The sequence below is a fragment of the Pogonomyrmex barbatus genome, unplaced genomic scaffold (assembly GCF_055798465.1).
Source record: "Pogonomyrmex barbatus isolate J1 unplaced genomic scaffold, ASM5579846v1 scaffold2, whole genome shotgun sequence".
Lineage (NCBI taxonomy): Eukaryota > Metazoa > Arthropoda > Insecta > Hymenoptera > Formicidae > Pogonomyrmex > Pogonomyrmex barbatus.
The window spans coordinates 388,613-403,798 of record NW_028297116.1 but is presented as its reverse complement, the minus strand read 5'-3'; the positions used below and the strand labels follow the sequence as shown (position 1 = coordinate 403,798).

Genomic DNA, 15,186 nt, shown 5'->3' with positions numbered 1-15,186 from the left:
GTTCTTGGATTTTCAGACATGGTGGAATCGTAAAAGTCAAAAGTACCGGCACGGTGTGCCCCAAATTCTTGCAGCTAGATTGTAACATAGCAGCAATATTGCTACAATATAGCTGCAAAGTTTTATACTATATAGTTACCGATCTTATCTTGCAGTGTTATATTCAGTGCAAATATACAACACTTTTATGTAGATAATTAAGGCAGCTTTGAACCTTCGAAGGTGTCCACAGAGAAAAGAACTTACTCTGTTTTGTATACTTTCCATTCTTTCTCGTTCACGAATGCAAGAGAGGGATGTATGCATCAGTGCTGTTTGCCACTTTGGCGAAAGTGGGACTATCTTGCATATGCGTTTGCGAAACGGTTGCGTAGAAATAAAGCGCATCATGCGCTTTGCGGAATTGTTAATGCGTTCCGATATTCACCTGCCTTAAATTGAAAATCTATATATGTAACATGAACTATATATTTTCAGGAAGCGTCCCAGATGCGCACATTTTTTAATCGGACACACCACTCACATCGGTCGATGTCTAGGAATTTTCTAGTAAGCCACCTATCAAAAATTTTTTTATTTAATCGACCAATCGGCAATGTGTCCGATTGGACCTCATTCTATTTTCAGTATTGGCAGTGAATATCTGAACGCAACCATACATCAAACTCAGTTGCTGGGAAACTCGATGTTCATATTAAATTGATGATGACTCTTGAAAAATCTAGTTGATCCAATATTGTTAAATTTATATACAATTGCTAAATTTGCTGTATATCTCATGTATATTACAACAAGATGAAAATATAAATTTTAAAAAAAGAAGAAAAAACTTTATTAAAGGAAAATTTTCAATAGAATGTTATAAAATTTTTAAGTGAAAATGCCTTGCGATGGTAGAAATCCAAATTGTAATAGAAGACGTGAATTGCTAACACAATTAAAATGTTTAATCAGTTCGATGGATAGAAAGTAAGTTCCTATTTGAGTTAATAATAAATAACGATAGTGTATCAGGAATGTGATTTATCGAAATTATATGTTGTAGAAAACCATGTGAATGGGACGAGCCACCTTGTTCACCTATAGTATACTGTCCCACAGAACTACCTTCATGTGCTCCATTTGTGAGTTTTTTTTAGTCTCAATTTCTATTGAAAATTAACAATATTTTCCAATATTTATTTCTAAAATATTACATGGTCTTTGATCTTTAGAAATAATGATTATTTCTTTTAACCTATTTGAAATTTATATTATACAACTTATCTGTAAAATATACCATATAGAGTGACAAAATATTGCAGGAATTTGTTAAACCATGTAAATCATTCAATTTTCATGGGAGCATAATTTACAAATGCGAATGTATTAAAAGAAACGGCTTACAAGATAGATGCATGATGTGGGATTGCATGGGTAGATCTGAATGTATGACAAAACTTTATCCAATTTGTCAGCCAGGTCGTGCTGCATTATTGAAGTTGACTGATTTAGGTGATGAAGAGGTTGCCCTTAGAAAATTTTATTGTGCAAACCAAGCTAGAAAGAATGCTCTGACTACATATTGTAGATTAGTTTGTGATAAAGCTCGTCAAAGACAGATTTTTTCGTGCGATAAAAGTAAATGTAATGAAAATATCAAGACTTGTTGCACTTTTGTAAAAAACAACATTTTAGATACCATATGTAATTTAAATAGTGACAGTAAGCTAGCATTTCACAATTTGTCTTCATATCAATGTAATGTACCATCGCCATTATACATATCTTGTAATCCACCTTGTAAGTTAGAAGAATCATCTTTTCCATGTAGTACATCTCCAACATATTTACGTAACGATCCAGCTTATTCAAATTGTATGTCTTATTGTAAAGCATGTTAATTCTTGAGATTTTAATCATTACTCAATTGGCTCTGTATCTCCTCTTGAACTTATTGTTATTGAAAATATATTGTATCATATTAATTTTGGCTTTCAAGCATTTTTTACTGTAAATTATAATAAAAATTAGGATGACAGAATCAAAATCAGCAAAAATGAAACAAAATTGGTAAAATAAATCAAATGAAAGCGTGAACGCTAAAAACTTTGGAAAAACAGAAATACATATTCATCTCGCTCAAGATTTTACGGGCCATCCCCGTGATATTGGCTTTATCTTAGAGATATTTTAATACTGTGTTTCGGTATTATTGTATCTTAGTGTTGGCAACACTGTGATCTCCAGGTATCTAAGCTCTATGACAGGTGTAGGATGACAGTTCCGTCATACGAGAAGATATATGTGATGCGAAATGGCTGTTATATTGTTCTGTAAATCGTTTTAAGTAACACACAAAGTCGAAGTGATTCCGAGATCGCGACGTGCTGAATTTTAAGACGGACGTGTCATGCCTCGAGAATCGTGGCATTCGATAATCGTCGAATTTAAGTCACGCGTACGCTGTGTCTGACGCTGACTATCGGCACAACCTGTTTCTCGCATTTACGAAGTTAAAGTTAAAACAAATTTCTGGAACAAGTATTAAATGTTGAAACGTGAATCTCATTGATTACTTTACATTAGTGTTGTACGTCGAGAGCCGTGTTTTACTTATGTAGGTTATTGTATATTAATTAATTAATGGAATCGTATATACGGTCATCGAAAATCGGATATCTGTTTGATCAAGTTATTTAGTGAAAACACAATTGGAAACGTTTTGTGACGCCATGGAAAAGTTTATGATCGACTTGGATAAAGTTCTCAATGACTTCGAATTCAATGAAGGTATACGTTTTTAAAAAAATATGTAGAATGATTTTTTTTTAGAAAATTGATTTTATTCTTGAACAAGTTTATGCTTAAACAAGGGTATACTTTCATAAGAGATATATGAGTGATATTTTATGTTTGTTTTTAAATTATTATTTGTTGAAAAAAAAGTATCTACTTAACCTTTTGTTAGACAGCGCTAATTCTGAACGTGTAACGGAATTCTATCGCTATGATCAAAATTAAGCTATCAGTAGTTGAGCAATGTATAGATCATTATTTGTTATCCTTATCTTTTACAAATATTAAATACAAATAATGATATTAAATTTGTGTCTCTTGCTAGAAAGTGTCTTTTAATTTTCTTAATTCTGTTATGATTGTCCAGGATAGAGCAAATAGTTTACACTGAGCACTTACATATGACCATAAGTCAGCAATGATTCATGTATATATATATATATATATATATATATATGTGCCTGCAGTCGTTGAAGGATTAAATAAATTTTAGAAATCATTTTTATTCTAAAAAACCAAAGAAGTTTATCTTTGAATAATATATGGTTTTTCTCTATATCTTTTATAATTAAACAGAGAAGTATGCTTGAACAAACTTAGGGATCTCTTGGACATTAGAAATCTTCCAAAGATATATTTTTTTTCTTAATACATTCTTTATCTATGAAATGAGTATGATTACTAGATTGACTTCAACTATCGATATATATTCAGGGAATTGTTCCTATTTTTAATCCATGCAACTAAGAGAGCTGGACATTTTACTATTAACTCAACATTTTTGTAAATGTATTCATAAATAACAATTAAACTTTTAAATAAAAAATTTTTATTATATAAAATTGATTAAGAATATATTGATAATTTTATAGAAAAATATAAGCAATTTTAAATAAATAAATTTTATATATAAACTTAAAGACTTATAAAGTCAATAATAAATCTCTTATTTAACTATTTGCAGATTGTGCAGAGCAAATAGCATCAGTAGCAAATTCTACAATTACTGCATCAGCTGTGGAAAAATGTGCTAACGAATCTGTACCTTCGAGAACCAGTCATCTTAATCCTGAGAAAGATTTATCAATCGATGTAGTATCACCTGTTGAAAAACACAAAGATACTCGACCATTAGAAATTGATTCCAATTATTCGTCGAGTGAAAAGAGCATAGTATTTATATCAGATAGTAAAGATTCTGTAAGTAACCTCTATACGCATGATTGTATTAATGACATCAAAACTGGACAGAAACCATGTGTTTATACTCATGATTCTGATCAAGTGTCTTTAACAATGTATAATGACATATCACACAATTCGATGCAGAAACAATTGAATACAAATAGCGATTCAAAAGATGTTGATAGGTACGACCAAAAGTTAAATCAACCAAATTTCAAGCCTAGTATTAGCAATGTGTTTAATAGTTTAAATGAATATATTAATGCTCCCACTGGAAGTTTAAATTACATTGATTCTATATTAGATAAAACAGATGATTTATCTAAAAAATCCACAGATACTATAGCGGAGAAAGATTTTAGATCAAGTAGAGATGTGACGATTAATGAACGTTCAGTATCAACAGAGAAAGAAGTAGTAAACTTAACAGACAAAAATTCTTTAGATCAGAAAAATATTTTACCGCTAGAATCGAGTACATTTGTTGAAGTTAAAAGTGGTAACAAACAGGATAATACAATACAGAATGTTACATTTCTTCATTCTACTCTACAATCTGAAGAAAATAATAGCGATACTACAATTTCTATAACGAATACGTCCATCTCAAAACACAATAATAATAATATTATTGTAGATACAAAACCATCTACTAATAAAAATGATATTGATAAAAAAGTTAATGATTACACGTTAACAGAAAATTCTGATAATATTATTAGTAAACAGAAGCAATTAAATTTGGACAGCCGAGATTCCATTGATAAATATATGTTTGTCGAAACTAAAGAAAACATAGTGGAGAATGTTATAAAATTGAATAAAAATCTTCCGAAGAATGAAAATTATGATAAAAATGTAGAAACAGCTATGGATAACAGTGTTTTTTCTAATGTACATACGACATATACAATTAATACCAATGATGATTTTTCTGAAGAAGAACTAAACCAATATTTGTTGGAATTAGAAAAAGAAGAAAGTTCTAAGATAGAAAAAATATCACATTCAGATGATTCTTGGTTGCCAAAATCATATAATGAATTGACAAGTAACAAAGAAAAGAATACAACTCAATGTCAACAAGATGACGAAGATGTTAACGAAGCGCCAATATTTGAGAAAATTATGATTGGTGAACTTCCAAAAATATCACAAGAAGAATTTCACGAGAAAACAAAAAAATTTTCTGTAATTGATTATAGCACAGATGTATGCAATGAAAATGTAATGGATGCAAAGTGTAATAACATAATAAAAATTACTTCGCATGAAAAAAGTAATCAACTAAAAGATGTACAAAATAACGAGCTAGACAAAATGACAAAAGATAATATAATTGAAAGTCAAGATGTAGTGGTACAAGAGAGTACGTTACAAGATTTATCGCGTATTGCCATTGAAGAAAAAGTGACATCAAAATTTGAACATATTGGAGGACAGTTGTGTAATAATAGTAACAATATTAATATAACACAAAAATTACAAGATTCAACTGAAAGTACTTTATCACAGAATGACAAAAGTGATGTTTTATTAAATTTATCTGAAAACAAACAGGATCATGACAAGAAAGTATATTATCAAGATATTACTGATAATAGTAAAGAAGATGTACACGAAACTCAAATACATAACAGTGAGAAGATTTCCAAAATGGAAACTGTATCTAAAATTGCTGATGCTTGTGCAGTCTCTCATGTGAAGGAAAATGATCAGGAAGCCGAGAAACCAACTCGACCTCAAACATTGGATATTGTTTTAATACATAATAAAGATGATTCTCATACGCCTGGTATGTCATTATAATGCTTTATTGATTATTTTTATTGATCATATAGGTATTCCAAGTTTTAAACGCTTTACATATAAAAAAAAGGTACATATACATAAGAGTTCTTATAAAAGTTTTATTTAAGTTAGTATAACTTTGTGATATCACTTTTTTTTTTAGGAAAAATAAATTTAAATATGTTACTCTTTAATATTTGTTCACACGTATACTTGGTATTATTTTCTTATTTTTTCATAAAAAGATGAATTTTGGATTGATTCCAAAATTCATTGCCAATACTGAAAATCTATAATATATACAACATAGCTATACATTTTCAGTATTAACGATGAATTTTAGAATATAATTTCTTCAAAATAAGGGGAAAATTTTAATCAAAACCATGTAATGTAAATTTTAATGTTGCGTTGGAAATTTCACATATCATATAAGATCTAATTTGTCTATTTCACTATATGTGCGTGCGTGCGTGCGGGGGCGGGTGCGTATATTTCAATGCACATACCAAAAATAGAAATATTTGTATATTTATACATGCACTTTTTATTTTAAAATTACTATTATATCTATAAATGTTATTACATTTGAATTATTATTATATTATGAATGTTACTATATATGAATTTTATACATTTTTGTATTGTAATAAATTTAATAATGGCAGTCAATAATTGGTGCGGCATTCATGTTAAGTAAAAAATAATATTGTAACAGAATCTTCAAGCGCCGTACCAGGGGAATTAGAACATTCAGAGATTGATGCTACTGTTGATGAAGATCGGGGTGCTTCATCAGATATTTCCGATAATTCTTTAGTTGAATGTAATACAGTATTGGGAAAACAGCCTCCATTTTGGGTTCCGGATAGTGATGCACCTAGTTGTATGTTGTGCGATGTTAAATTTACTGTACTTAAAAGACGTCATCATTGCCGTGCTTGTGGTAAGGTATGTATTTATTATTGAATTAAAAAAATATATATAAAAGCTTAGTTGTACTATTTGTTTGTTCTATCGGTTGATAAATATATATCAATGATATATATCTATCGCTTATTCTAAATATTTCAGTTTTTTTTTCCAAGTTTGTGCATTATCATTTCTTTTTTGCAGCAACTAAATATTTAAATTTATAATGCGTTTTGCAGGTATTATGTAATAAATGTTGCAATATGAAATATCGATTGGAATATCAGGGAAACATCGATTCTCGTGTTTGTGTCTCATGTTATCATCTACTCACAAAAGGTAAGAAATATTTATATATTATATATTTGTATATTTATTATATGTATATTATATCTTTATTTATAAAGTACGATTATCTAAGAAGTATACTACATTAAAATATAAATTGTTTTGATCATACATTTTCATATGTAGGATATTGAAAGAAATTTATCTGTATAAACAAATATTCTAATGACTCTTATTGATCGAATCATGATAAAAAATTGAATAACTAAAAAATTATGTTATTTATAATTATGTTATTTATGTTATATGCAAAAAAATTGCTTTACTTTAAATACTATGGTATACTTTATGCATAATTATTTTGGAACATATATTCCTATAGAAAATATATTTCATATTAAATCCTTTTTTTAAGTATTATTAAATAAAACAAAAATAATTTATATCTAAAAAAAAATCTATTATATATATTTGTCTCTATCTAAAAAAAATCTATTATATATATATTTTATATTATATTTTCAGCAGAAAACGAACAGAATAGTGATTGGTCAGCCGGCTATAATTCATATACCGACTGTAGCAATGCTAATTCCGCACAGGTATGTTATCAATCTTAAAATTGATTTTTTTATCAATTGTTATAGCGAAATCGCTGTAAAAGCAACTATAGAAATCTCTTTAAACAAATTGCTCGTTTGTTAATGAAATTAAGAAAAAAAACTAAATTTGTATTAACAAATCATTTATGATTTCATCTACTGATGAATTTCATCGACTAATACTAATTTTTAAGTATTATATCAATATTAATATAAGTGTGATCAAATACCTATAACAATTTGTTGAATACTTCTGTTTAAATTTTATGCTTTACTTGTGTAGACAATTTATATATGTTAAAAACAAATTAAATTAACAAATATTTTGATAATAAAAAACTTTAACATATAAATTATTAATTGAATTTTTAGTTTGATAAAGAATGCGAACTAGAATATGTATTTGCATAGAAAAATGTCTTGTCAGATTTATAATTCAATTCTAATATGGTACATAAAATTGACAAAATATATTTCTAAAAAATAAATTATTTTTTTTAATTTGGTATATTAATATTTTGCGCATAATTAGAAAAAAAATTTGCATAATGTAATTACTTGAATACCTTTGTTTTGTATTTTATTATTAGTATTTTATTATTAATATTTTATTATTAGTATTTTATTATTAGTATTTTATTATTAGTATTTTATTATTAGTATTTTATTATTAGTTAATTATTAATAAATTTAAATAGTTTTATAATATTGAAAAAACGAATATTTAATTAAGATACAAATTCTTTAAGACAAAGGAAGATTTATCGTTAATTATACAGATTCTTATTAATTATATTTAATAAACATTCTTATTGTTTGCAATGTATATTTTGTATTAGATTACATTACAGTAGTATATATGAATTATAGCTTTTCTCCTTTGGATTTTGAAAATGTTTTGTTTATTTTTAACAAAATGTATATGCATGTTGTTACAAAAGTAAAGCATGTTTTACTAAAGTTATTTTGTACAATGAAATATAATTTGCTTTATATTGTAATTATACTAGAATCCAGCAAACACATAACAAATACATTAAAATAAAATATATGCTTTATAATTAAATAAAATTATATAATTAAATTAAATCTGCGAGAGTAAGAATTAATTATAACATTATAGTAAACAATAAAAAATAAAATTAACACTTATGAAATAAATATTGAAATGTTTAAAACAATTTTTGTAAATTTATTGATTCTTTTTAAAATGCATATTTTTTTAGTTACACAATTATTTAAGTTAAAGAATGATTTGTTTAATATTTTTTAAGATAATAAAAATTCCTCTACAACAATATTGTTATAAAGTATACTGAAAAAGAATATTTTTGATATTTGATTAATAAATGTGTTTGCTGAATATTTGAATAAATGTCGATGTTAGAAGTATTCGACAAATGGTTATAGGTGAGACAGCCTAATCCAAATAATCCCATGGAGTACTGTTCAACTATACCACCCTTGCAACAGTTAGCTGGCGCGTTGCCACCACCACCAACTGTGATGGTACCTGTGGGTGTTCTAAAGAGAGAGGGTTCAAAGCATCGTGCAGAAGGACAGAAATCTGTAATGTTTAGTGACGGTAGGTAATTATTGTTTACAATTTATTAATTATATGTTATTGACATTCTTGATTAATTTTTTTTTCTTTATCTTTTATTATCTAATTCTAAAGTGATTATTTCTATCTTGTATTAAAGAATACAGAGTGTTCGTTGATTACATTAACACTATTGTATAAGTAAGTTCTGTTTTAATGAACACCCTGTATATATTAAATTGTATAATACTACAAACTTATATATTTCGTTGAGATTATTTTTGGATTATACATGTACTGTAAATTCTCGAATAATATACTGCAGATTTTTTTTATTTTATTTTATTTTATTTTAATATGCAAGATATATATATATATATATATCTTGCATATTAAAATAAAATAAAATAATAAAATAAAATAAAATAAAAAAATCTGCAGTATATTATATATATATATATATATATATACATATATAAAATATACATATATAAAATAAAAGTTGTTATATATAAATTGTTCTATGGGATAAATAAGTATGACATTTCTGTTATCGGGCGAAATCATATGTCTAATAGATGCTTTGCAGTTTTGATATATAAATAGTAAGATATCATAAAAATAATAGATATGTTAGGATTCAAGACCTCTGTTTCGAAAAAAGTTCTGGATTTCTAAATTACATGGTAACATGACTCTGATGATAAATGTAAAATGTGAAAGGGAAAATATGGATTTATAAACGTTAGTATACTAAATTGTATTCTAATTAAATAATTTATTGAATGCTAATTACTAATTAAATAGTGAGATTACATTTCTTATGATATATTTTAATATTAAATCTATATTTTAAGACTATATAATAATCGATGCTTAAAATCGATAATTTGAAGCATGAAGCAAATGTATATAACTCAAATTAAAAATATCTCACCCGATCAAAAAGTATCAAATTTCTTTATTCCATATATTGATTGCTGTTTATTTTTCAAAGATACAATTAGGTATACAATTATTCTCTAAATTATATGCACATTACTTTTCCTGTTGTATTATATTTTTTATTTCGTCTTGATTCTGTTATTCCTTTGTCCATACATCCATTGTAAAATTATTAATCCAATGTATCCGACAAAAAATTATTGTTTTTGCCTCTCTAAAATGTTTCAACACGCAGTTTCCTCTTTCCCCAACCTCTCCTGTTTGTTTTATTTTTACGCACCTATAACTAAAACACAGGAATAAGGCCTGGCTGTGACCTGACAGAGCTAGACACGTGTTGGGATTCAAAGCCACCATACCGTAAACAGGGGAACAAGCGGATTTTTGCATCGGGATCTCCAATGGCAGATATTGGAATAAAGAGGCAAAGCCATCCTCCCCTAGACAATATAACTAATAGTTACATACCGCATGATCCAAATTTATTGCCTCCGACTGTCACGATACACAAAGGCCGTAAGGATATTATATAAAAATATTAAATGTATAATATGTATATCTATATTGCTTCATTTTCTTTCTCTTTACTGCAAATAGAGATTTCATACCATCCTTGTATGGATGAGAATGTACTTTATAAGACGCTGAAAAACGAATGCGAACCATCGATAATGTTCGCAATTAATCGGAATCTTTACGCATACGTCAAAATAACTAATTGTAAGTATAAAGAAATAATGCTATCATATCATATCTGTATGGAAATTTAACGTTCTTACTCATAATCCGTAGTGAACTGCTGCGTAAACAAGATTTGTTGGAATGTGACATCGAGAGGTCTCGCTTGCATTGGTCAAGATGAAGTTATTTTATTAGTTGAGGTTTTACCAGATGAAACACGGATTCCAAAAGATCTTCTTATCTACATCAATCAATTATATCTCGAAGCTATTAAAGGTAACATACATATATATATATATATATATATATATATATGCAATTTTCTTCTTCAAGATCAAAAACTGTTTCTGAAATCAATATTTTGAGACATTAAAAATATTGAAAGAGCTGTAATAGTTTAACTGAATAGTCATATAAATAATAGTTTAACTGAATAGTCATACAAAAAAATTTAGCTTTGCTTCCAGAAGTATTATATATTTTTGGAGTATGCTAATTATATAAATTTATTTAACTAAAAAAAAAATGAATTTATATTTTAGTGATAGTTATATGTTTTATGCAACAAAAATTATTTTATTAAACTATTAAACTTTTTTATCGACTTTGCTCTTGCAGGTAATACAATGACGGAACTTGGATTTTCAATATATCAAGGTACTAATTTGTTGGGTTCACGCGAACACGCGGGATTTCTTTTTATTCGCCAGACATTGCAATGTTTACAAAAGATTATTTTACCGCCTGCACCTTTTTTGATTGGACTCTTGATTCACAGGTAAATATAGTAAAATATTTCGTTTTTGTATATCGTGATTTATATTCCATCGAACATATAATTTTATATTATTTATACCAATTAAAAAATTATTACTATGGATGGTTTTCATGATTTTACATAAAAAAATTTGATTTTAGTATATACAGACTTTCGTTTATTTTAGATGGGAAACTCCTTGGGCTAAAGTATTCCCATTAAGGCTTCTGTTACGTCTCGGAGCAGAATACCGTTATTATCCTTGTCCATTGGTATCAGTTCGTTTTCGAGATGCATTATATTTTGAGATTGGACATACCGTCATGAAAGTATTAGCGGATTTTAGAAATTTCAGCTATACTTTGCCAGGGGTGAGGGGCTTAACGATTCATCTTAAAAACCGTACAACGGATGTTATGTTTCCTAGAAATCGATACGATCAAGTTATAAAAGGGCTTCATAATTCGAATGATCACGTCTTAGCTTATGCTTCGAACTTTAGTATAACTGCTGATTCACATTTAGTTTGCATACAAACAAATACTGGTGATGAAAGCAGCTATCAAACGCAAGCGATAAATATTCACAACAAACCGAGAACAGGTGAGTTAGTTTACAAAAAACAGAAAGAATTTCTGGTAGTAATATATAAAATATATAAAATATTATTTTTTCCTATTATATAGTAACTGGCGCCAGTTTTATTGTCATCAATGGTGCTCTGAAATCTTCAATGGGACTTTCTGCTAAATCTAGTATCGTCGAGGATGGATTAATGGTTGAAATAATGCCAGAAAAAATGGAAGCATTGAAAGCTGCTCTTAAAAATATGCAGGATTTTTCGATCGGTTGCGGACATCAAGGAGCATTGGAACCGGATGAGACTGTAAACATAAAGTGGGTCGACAATGATGTACTATTTAACTTGGGGTAAATTGTTTTCATAAATTTTAATCATTAATTATATTTTAAATATTTGCAAGTTTTTTAATGTTCTTTTTCTTTTTCCTATCCTCGCTCTTCTACTTTTCTTTTTTTTATCACTTAAATAAAACAAGTTTTTCAAATAAGAACTACCAAATATGCAATATATTGCAATATATGGTTTATATTATATATTATAAATATTTTCTTTTGTTATTAAACAATATAACTTTCATAACGATCTTTTATTTTATTAGAGTCAAAAGTCCTATTGATGGACAATTGATGGATGGTATACCCTCTATTAGAGTACATAATGGCATCGATTATAAAGGTGCAACTCGATTCATACGTTGGACAGAAGTATTCATTATAAAAGTATGTATTTAGATTAGAAAAGTATTATTATATTGAATATGTATGTGCATGCTCGCGAGTATGTGTGTACACACACACACACACACACACACACACACACACAGAGAGAGAGAGAGACAAATATAAACACATATAAGTTAATAAAATAATATTTTTTTAAAGTCAGATGATCATTCAAATGGTGTAAATGATCCTGTGGATATAAATAAACTATCTAGCAGTATAGCAAAAGCAACGTGTGCAGCATTGGTTAAGTTATTGGATCTTCTTGCAACAGCAGGTTTAACGAAACTTGGTGTTCGAACAACAATTCATCCAGATAATGTAAATATAACTCTGTTGATATAGTTTATTTTATTACATTAAAATTACAATTAATATTAAATATGTGTATATATACATATATATATATATATATATATATATATATATAGGTGGGCTATGAAGCTGGAAGTGAAGGTACAAGATTGCCGCCAATATATATGAAAAGCTTAGACAATGAATTAATTCAAGTTTTACATAAAGCTGTGCAAAGCAGTCAAGATGCGCATACAGTGCTTGAATTGATATTTTACGTGCTTGAGGATTAAAGAGATAGATTAAAGAATGGATGTAGATGCTCTATATTTTTTGATCTGATGTTTCAGATAACATTGAATAGCTTTCATTCAACATGAAAGATGTGCAATTGCATTGAATATTATACAGCAGTTGTATGATTTGTATGTGTTATCTTTTATTTTGTATAATTTTGTTTTATAATTCAAGATATTTTTAATTTATTAAGATTACAAATAGAATATTTTCAATTTTATCGGAAAATATTTAACGAGATGAGATGCATATGAAAATTTTTATTTTTATTTTTATGAATATCAAAAATTAGAAAGAGAAAAACAGTAACAACGATACAAAGTCATAGAAACTTTTATTATCTATTGTCTTGAAACTTTATTTTATATTTACTACTTATAATTATATATATACACACACAAATGGTCAAATAAATATGTATATCATGAATTCTGACAAGAATATCTTCTGTAGATGAGCTATTATTGATATATTAATACTGAATGTTATTTATGCATTTAATTGAAGTTTTATTAATTACAGAGATATAATTTTCTTATTTAATTTAAGACAAGCTTCAAATTTATATCTAAGAAATACTACTAATTCTTTTACAGGAAAAAGATTTTTAATAAATAATTTATGTGTGAGCGTATGTGTGTATATGTGTGTATGGTGTATGGGGCACATGTTGTATAGATCTGTGTACGATGCATGCACATATGTGCGTAGTGATATATACATATTTTAGAAGACATAATAAATGTTTATTTGATCTATAGTAATCAATCAGACTGCTATATGAATAATATATAGAAAATTATTTATTGCCAAAGACTCATGCAGGTTATACTATAATCTTTACTAAAACTTCTGCATATTCATGCGACCACATCTTCGATCGATCATCAGACATCAGATGCAAGAAAATATAAAAAACTTTTACTAAATATAATAAGATGAAAATATTTTGTAATAAAATAATTTGCATTTGATAGGACACATTCAAAAAATTATTAAAATTTTTGTTTCAATAATCGAGAAATAACGTTAAATAACAAATTATGCCTAAACACAATTCAATTTCAGATATATCATTACATATCGATTATTGAAACAAAAAGGATTTTCAATTATATCTTACAAGTCTGTTTTATCGATTGCAAGTATTATTTTGTTAATAAATATATAATATTAATAATTATAATATATAATATATAATATTTTACTTTTATATTTTACTTTTACTTTTTGTTAATAAATATTTTATTTTTTTACTTTGACATCTGTTGGAAGAATTTTCGTTATGCATTTTCCCGCTTCTGATATTGATTCAAATGGTTGCAGTGGATGGTCAGCAGAAGATTTGATGTAAATAAATACCTGTTCTTTCTCAATTTTTTTTTATAAAATATGGAACATTCATTTTGTATGTAGAAATAATCTGCATTTTCATAAAAATTTATAAATGATAAATTCTTTATTCGACAACTGCTATCAATAACGAACTTAAATCGCAGAAAAATTGCTGCACGAACACATACAACGTAAATATATACTGGTGAACATTATCTTTTTTCATTGAAATATGTATTTCTATACTAACGATATTTTATATAGCAAGTTTTTTTGGGTATGAGAACGATTCTTGTAACACAATATTATGATGTAATTATGTAATATTGTATTTATTGTTATAATAAATCTGTTATATATTATATAGTTTGTATTGTAGCAAAACATCTTATTACTTGAATTTATTTTAACTACGATATCTCTGCGTTATAACATCTATATATAATAATGTTAATAAAATATTTTGTTATAAT

The 15,186-nt window shown here is 27.0% G+C and overlaps 2 protein-coding genes across 3 annotated transcripts; both read left to right on the top strand.

Moving 5' to 3' along the window:
- The first annotated feature begins 1 nt into the window (after position 1).
- On the top strand, positions 2-2,361 carry LOC105425962 (uncharacterized). Of its 2 annotated transcripts, none has more exons than XM_089075825.1 (3): positions 2-969; positions 1,046-1,124; positions 2,230-2,361. In XM_089075825.1, exons 1-3 carry the CDS (start codon positions 881-883, stop codon positions 2,317-2,319), a joined length of 258 nt encoding a protein of 85 aa, XP_088931951.1. In that variant the 5' UTR covers positions 2-880; the 3' UTR covers positions 2,320-2,361. The 2 variants fall into 2 exon arrangements, with proteins under 2 accessions (XP_088931951.1, XP_088931950.1); XM_089075824.1 differs by lacking the exon at positions 2,230-2,361 and adding an exon at positions 1,305-1,967.
- On the top strand, positions 2,333-15,075 carry Sara (Smad anchor for receptor activation). Its single transcript, XM_089075820.1, has 15 exons — positions 2,333-2,772; positions 3,743-5,758; positions 6,473-6,705; positions 6,906-7,005; positions 7,480-7,556; positions 8,967-9,141; positions 10,342-10,560; positions 10,642-10,764; positions 10,837-11,001; positions 11,344-11,503; positions 11,670-12,085; positions 12,169-12,412; positions 12,664-12,784; positions 12,947-13,108; positions 13,219-15,075. Exons 1-15 carry the CDS (start codon positions 2,715-2,717, stop codon positions 13,372-13,374), a joined length of 4,425 nt encoding a protein of 1,474 aa, XP_088931946.1. The 5' UTR covers positions 2,333-2,714; the 3' UTR covers positions 13,375-15,075.
- The last annotated feature ends 111 nt before the right edge of the window (positions 15,076-15,186 follow it).

Excerpts from the sequence above, each read along its gene's own strand:
- LOC105425962 (XM_089075824.1), top strand. The coding sequence starts at position 881 with ATGCCTTGCGATGGTAGAAATCCAAATTGTAATAGAAGACGTGAATTG. Across the intron at positions 970-1,045 it reads ATCAGTTCGATGGATAGAAA|AAAACCATGTGAATGGGACG; the intron begins GTAAGTTCCTAT and ends TATATGTTGTAG. Across the intron at positions 1,125-1,304 it reads TACCTTCATGTGCTCCATTT|GAATTTGTTAAACCATGTAA; the intron begins GTGAGTTTTTTT and ends AAAATATTGCAG.
- Sara (XM_089075820.1), top strand. The coding sequence starts at position 2,715 with ATGGAAAAGTTTATGATCGACTTGGATAAAGTTCTCAATGACTTCGAA. Across the intron at positions 10,765-10,836 it reads ATACGTCAAAATAACTAATT|TGAACTGCTGCGTAAACAAG; the intron begins GTAAGTATAAAG and ends CATAATCCGTAG. Across the intron at positions 12,785-12,946 it reads CAGAAGTATTCATTATAAAA|TCAGATGATCATTCAAATGG; the intron begins GTATGTATTTAG and ends ATTTTTTTAAAG.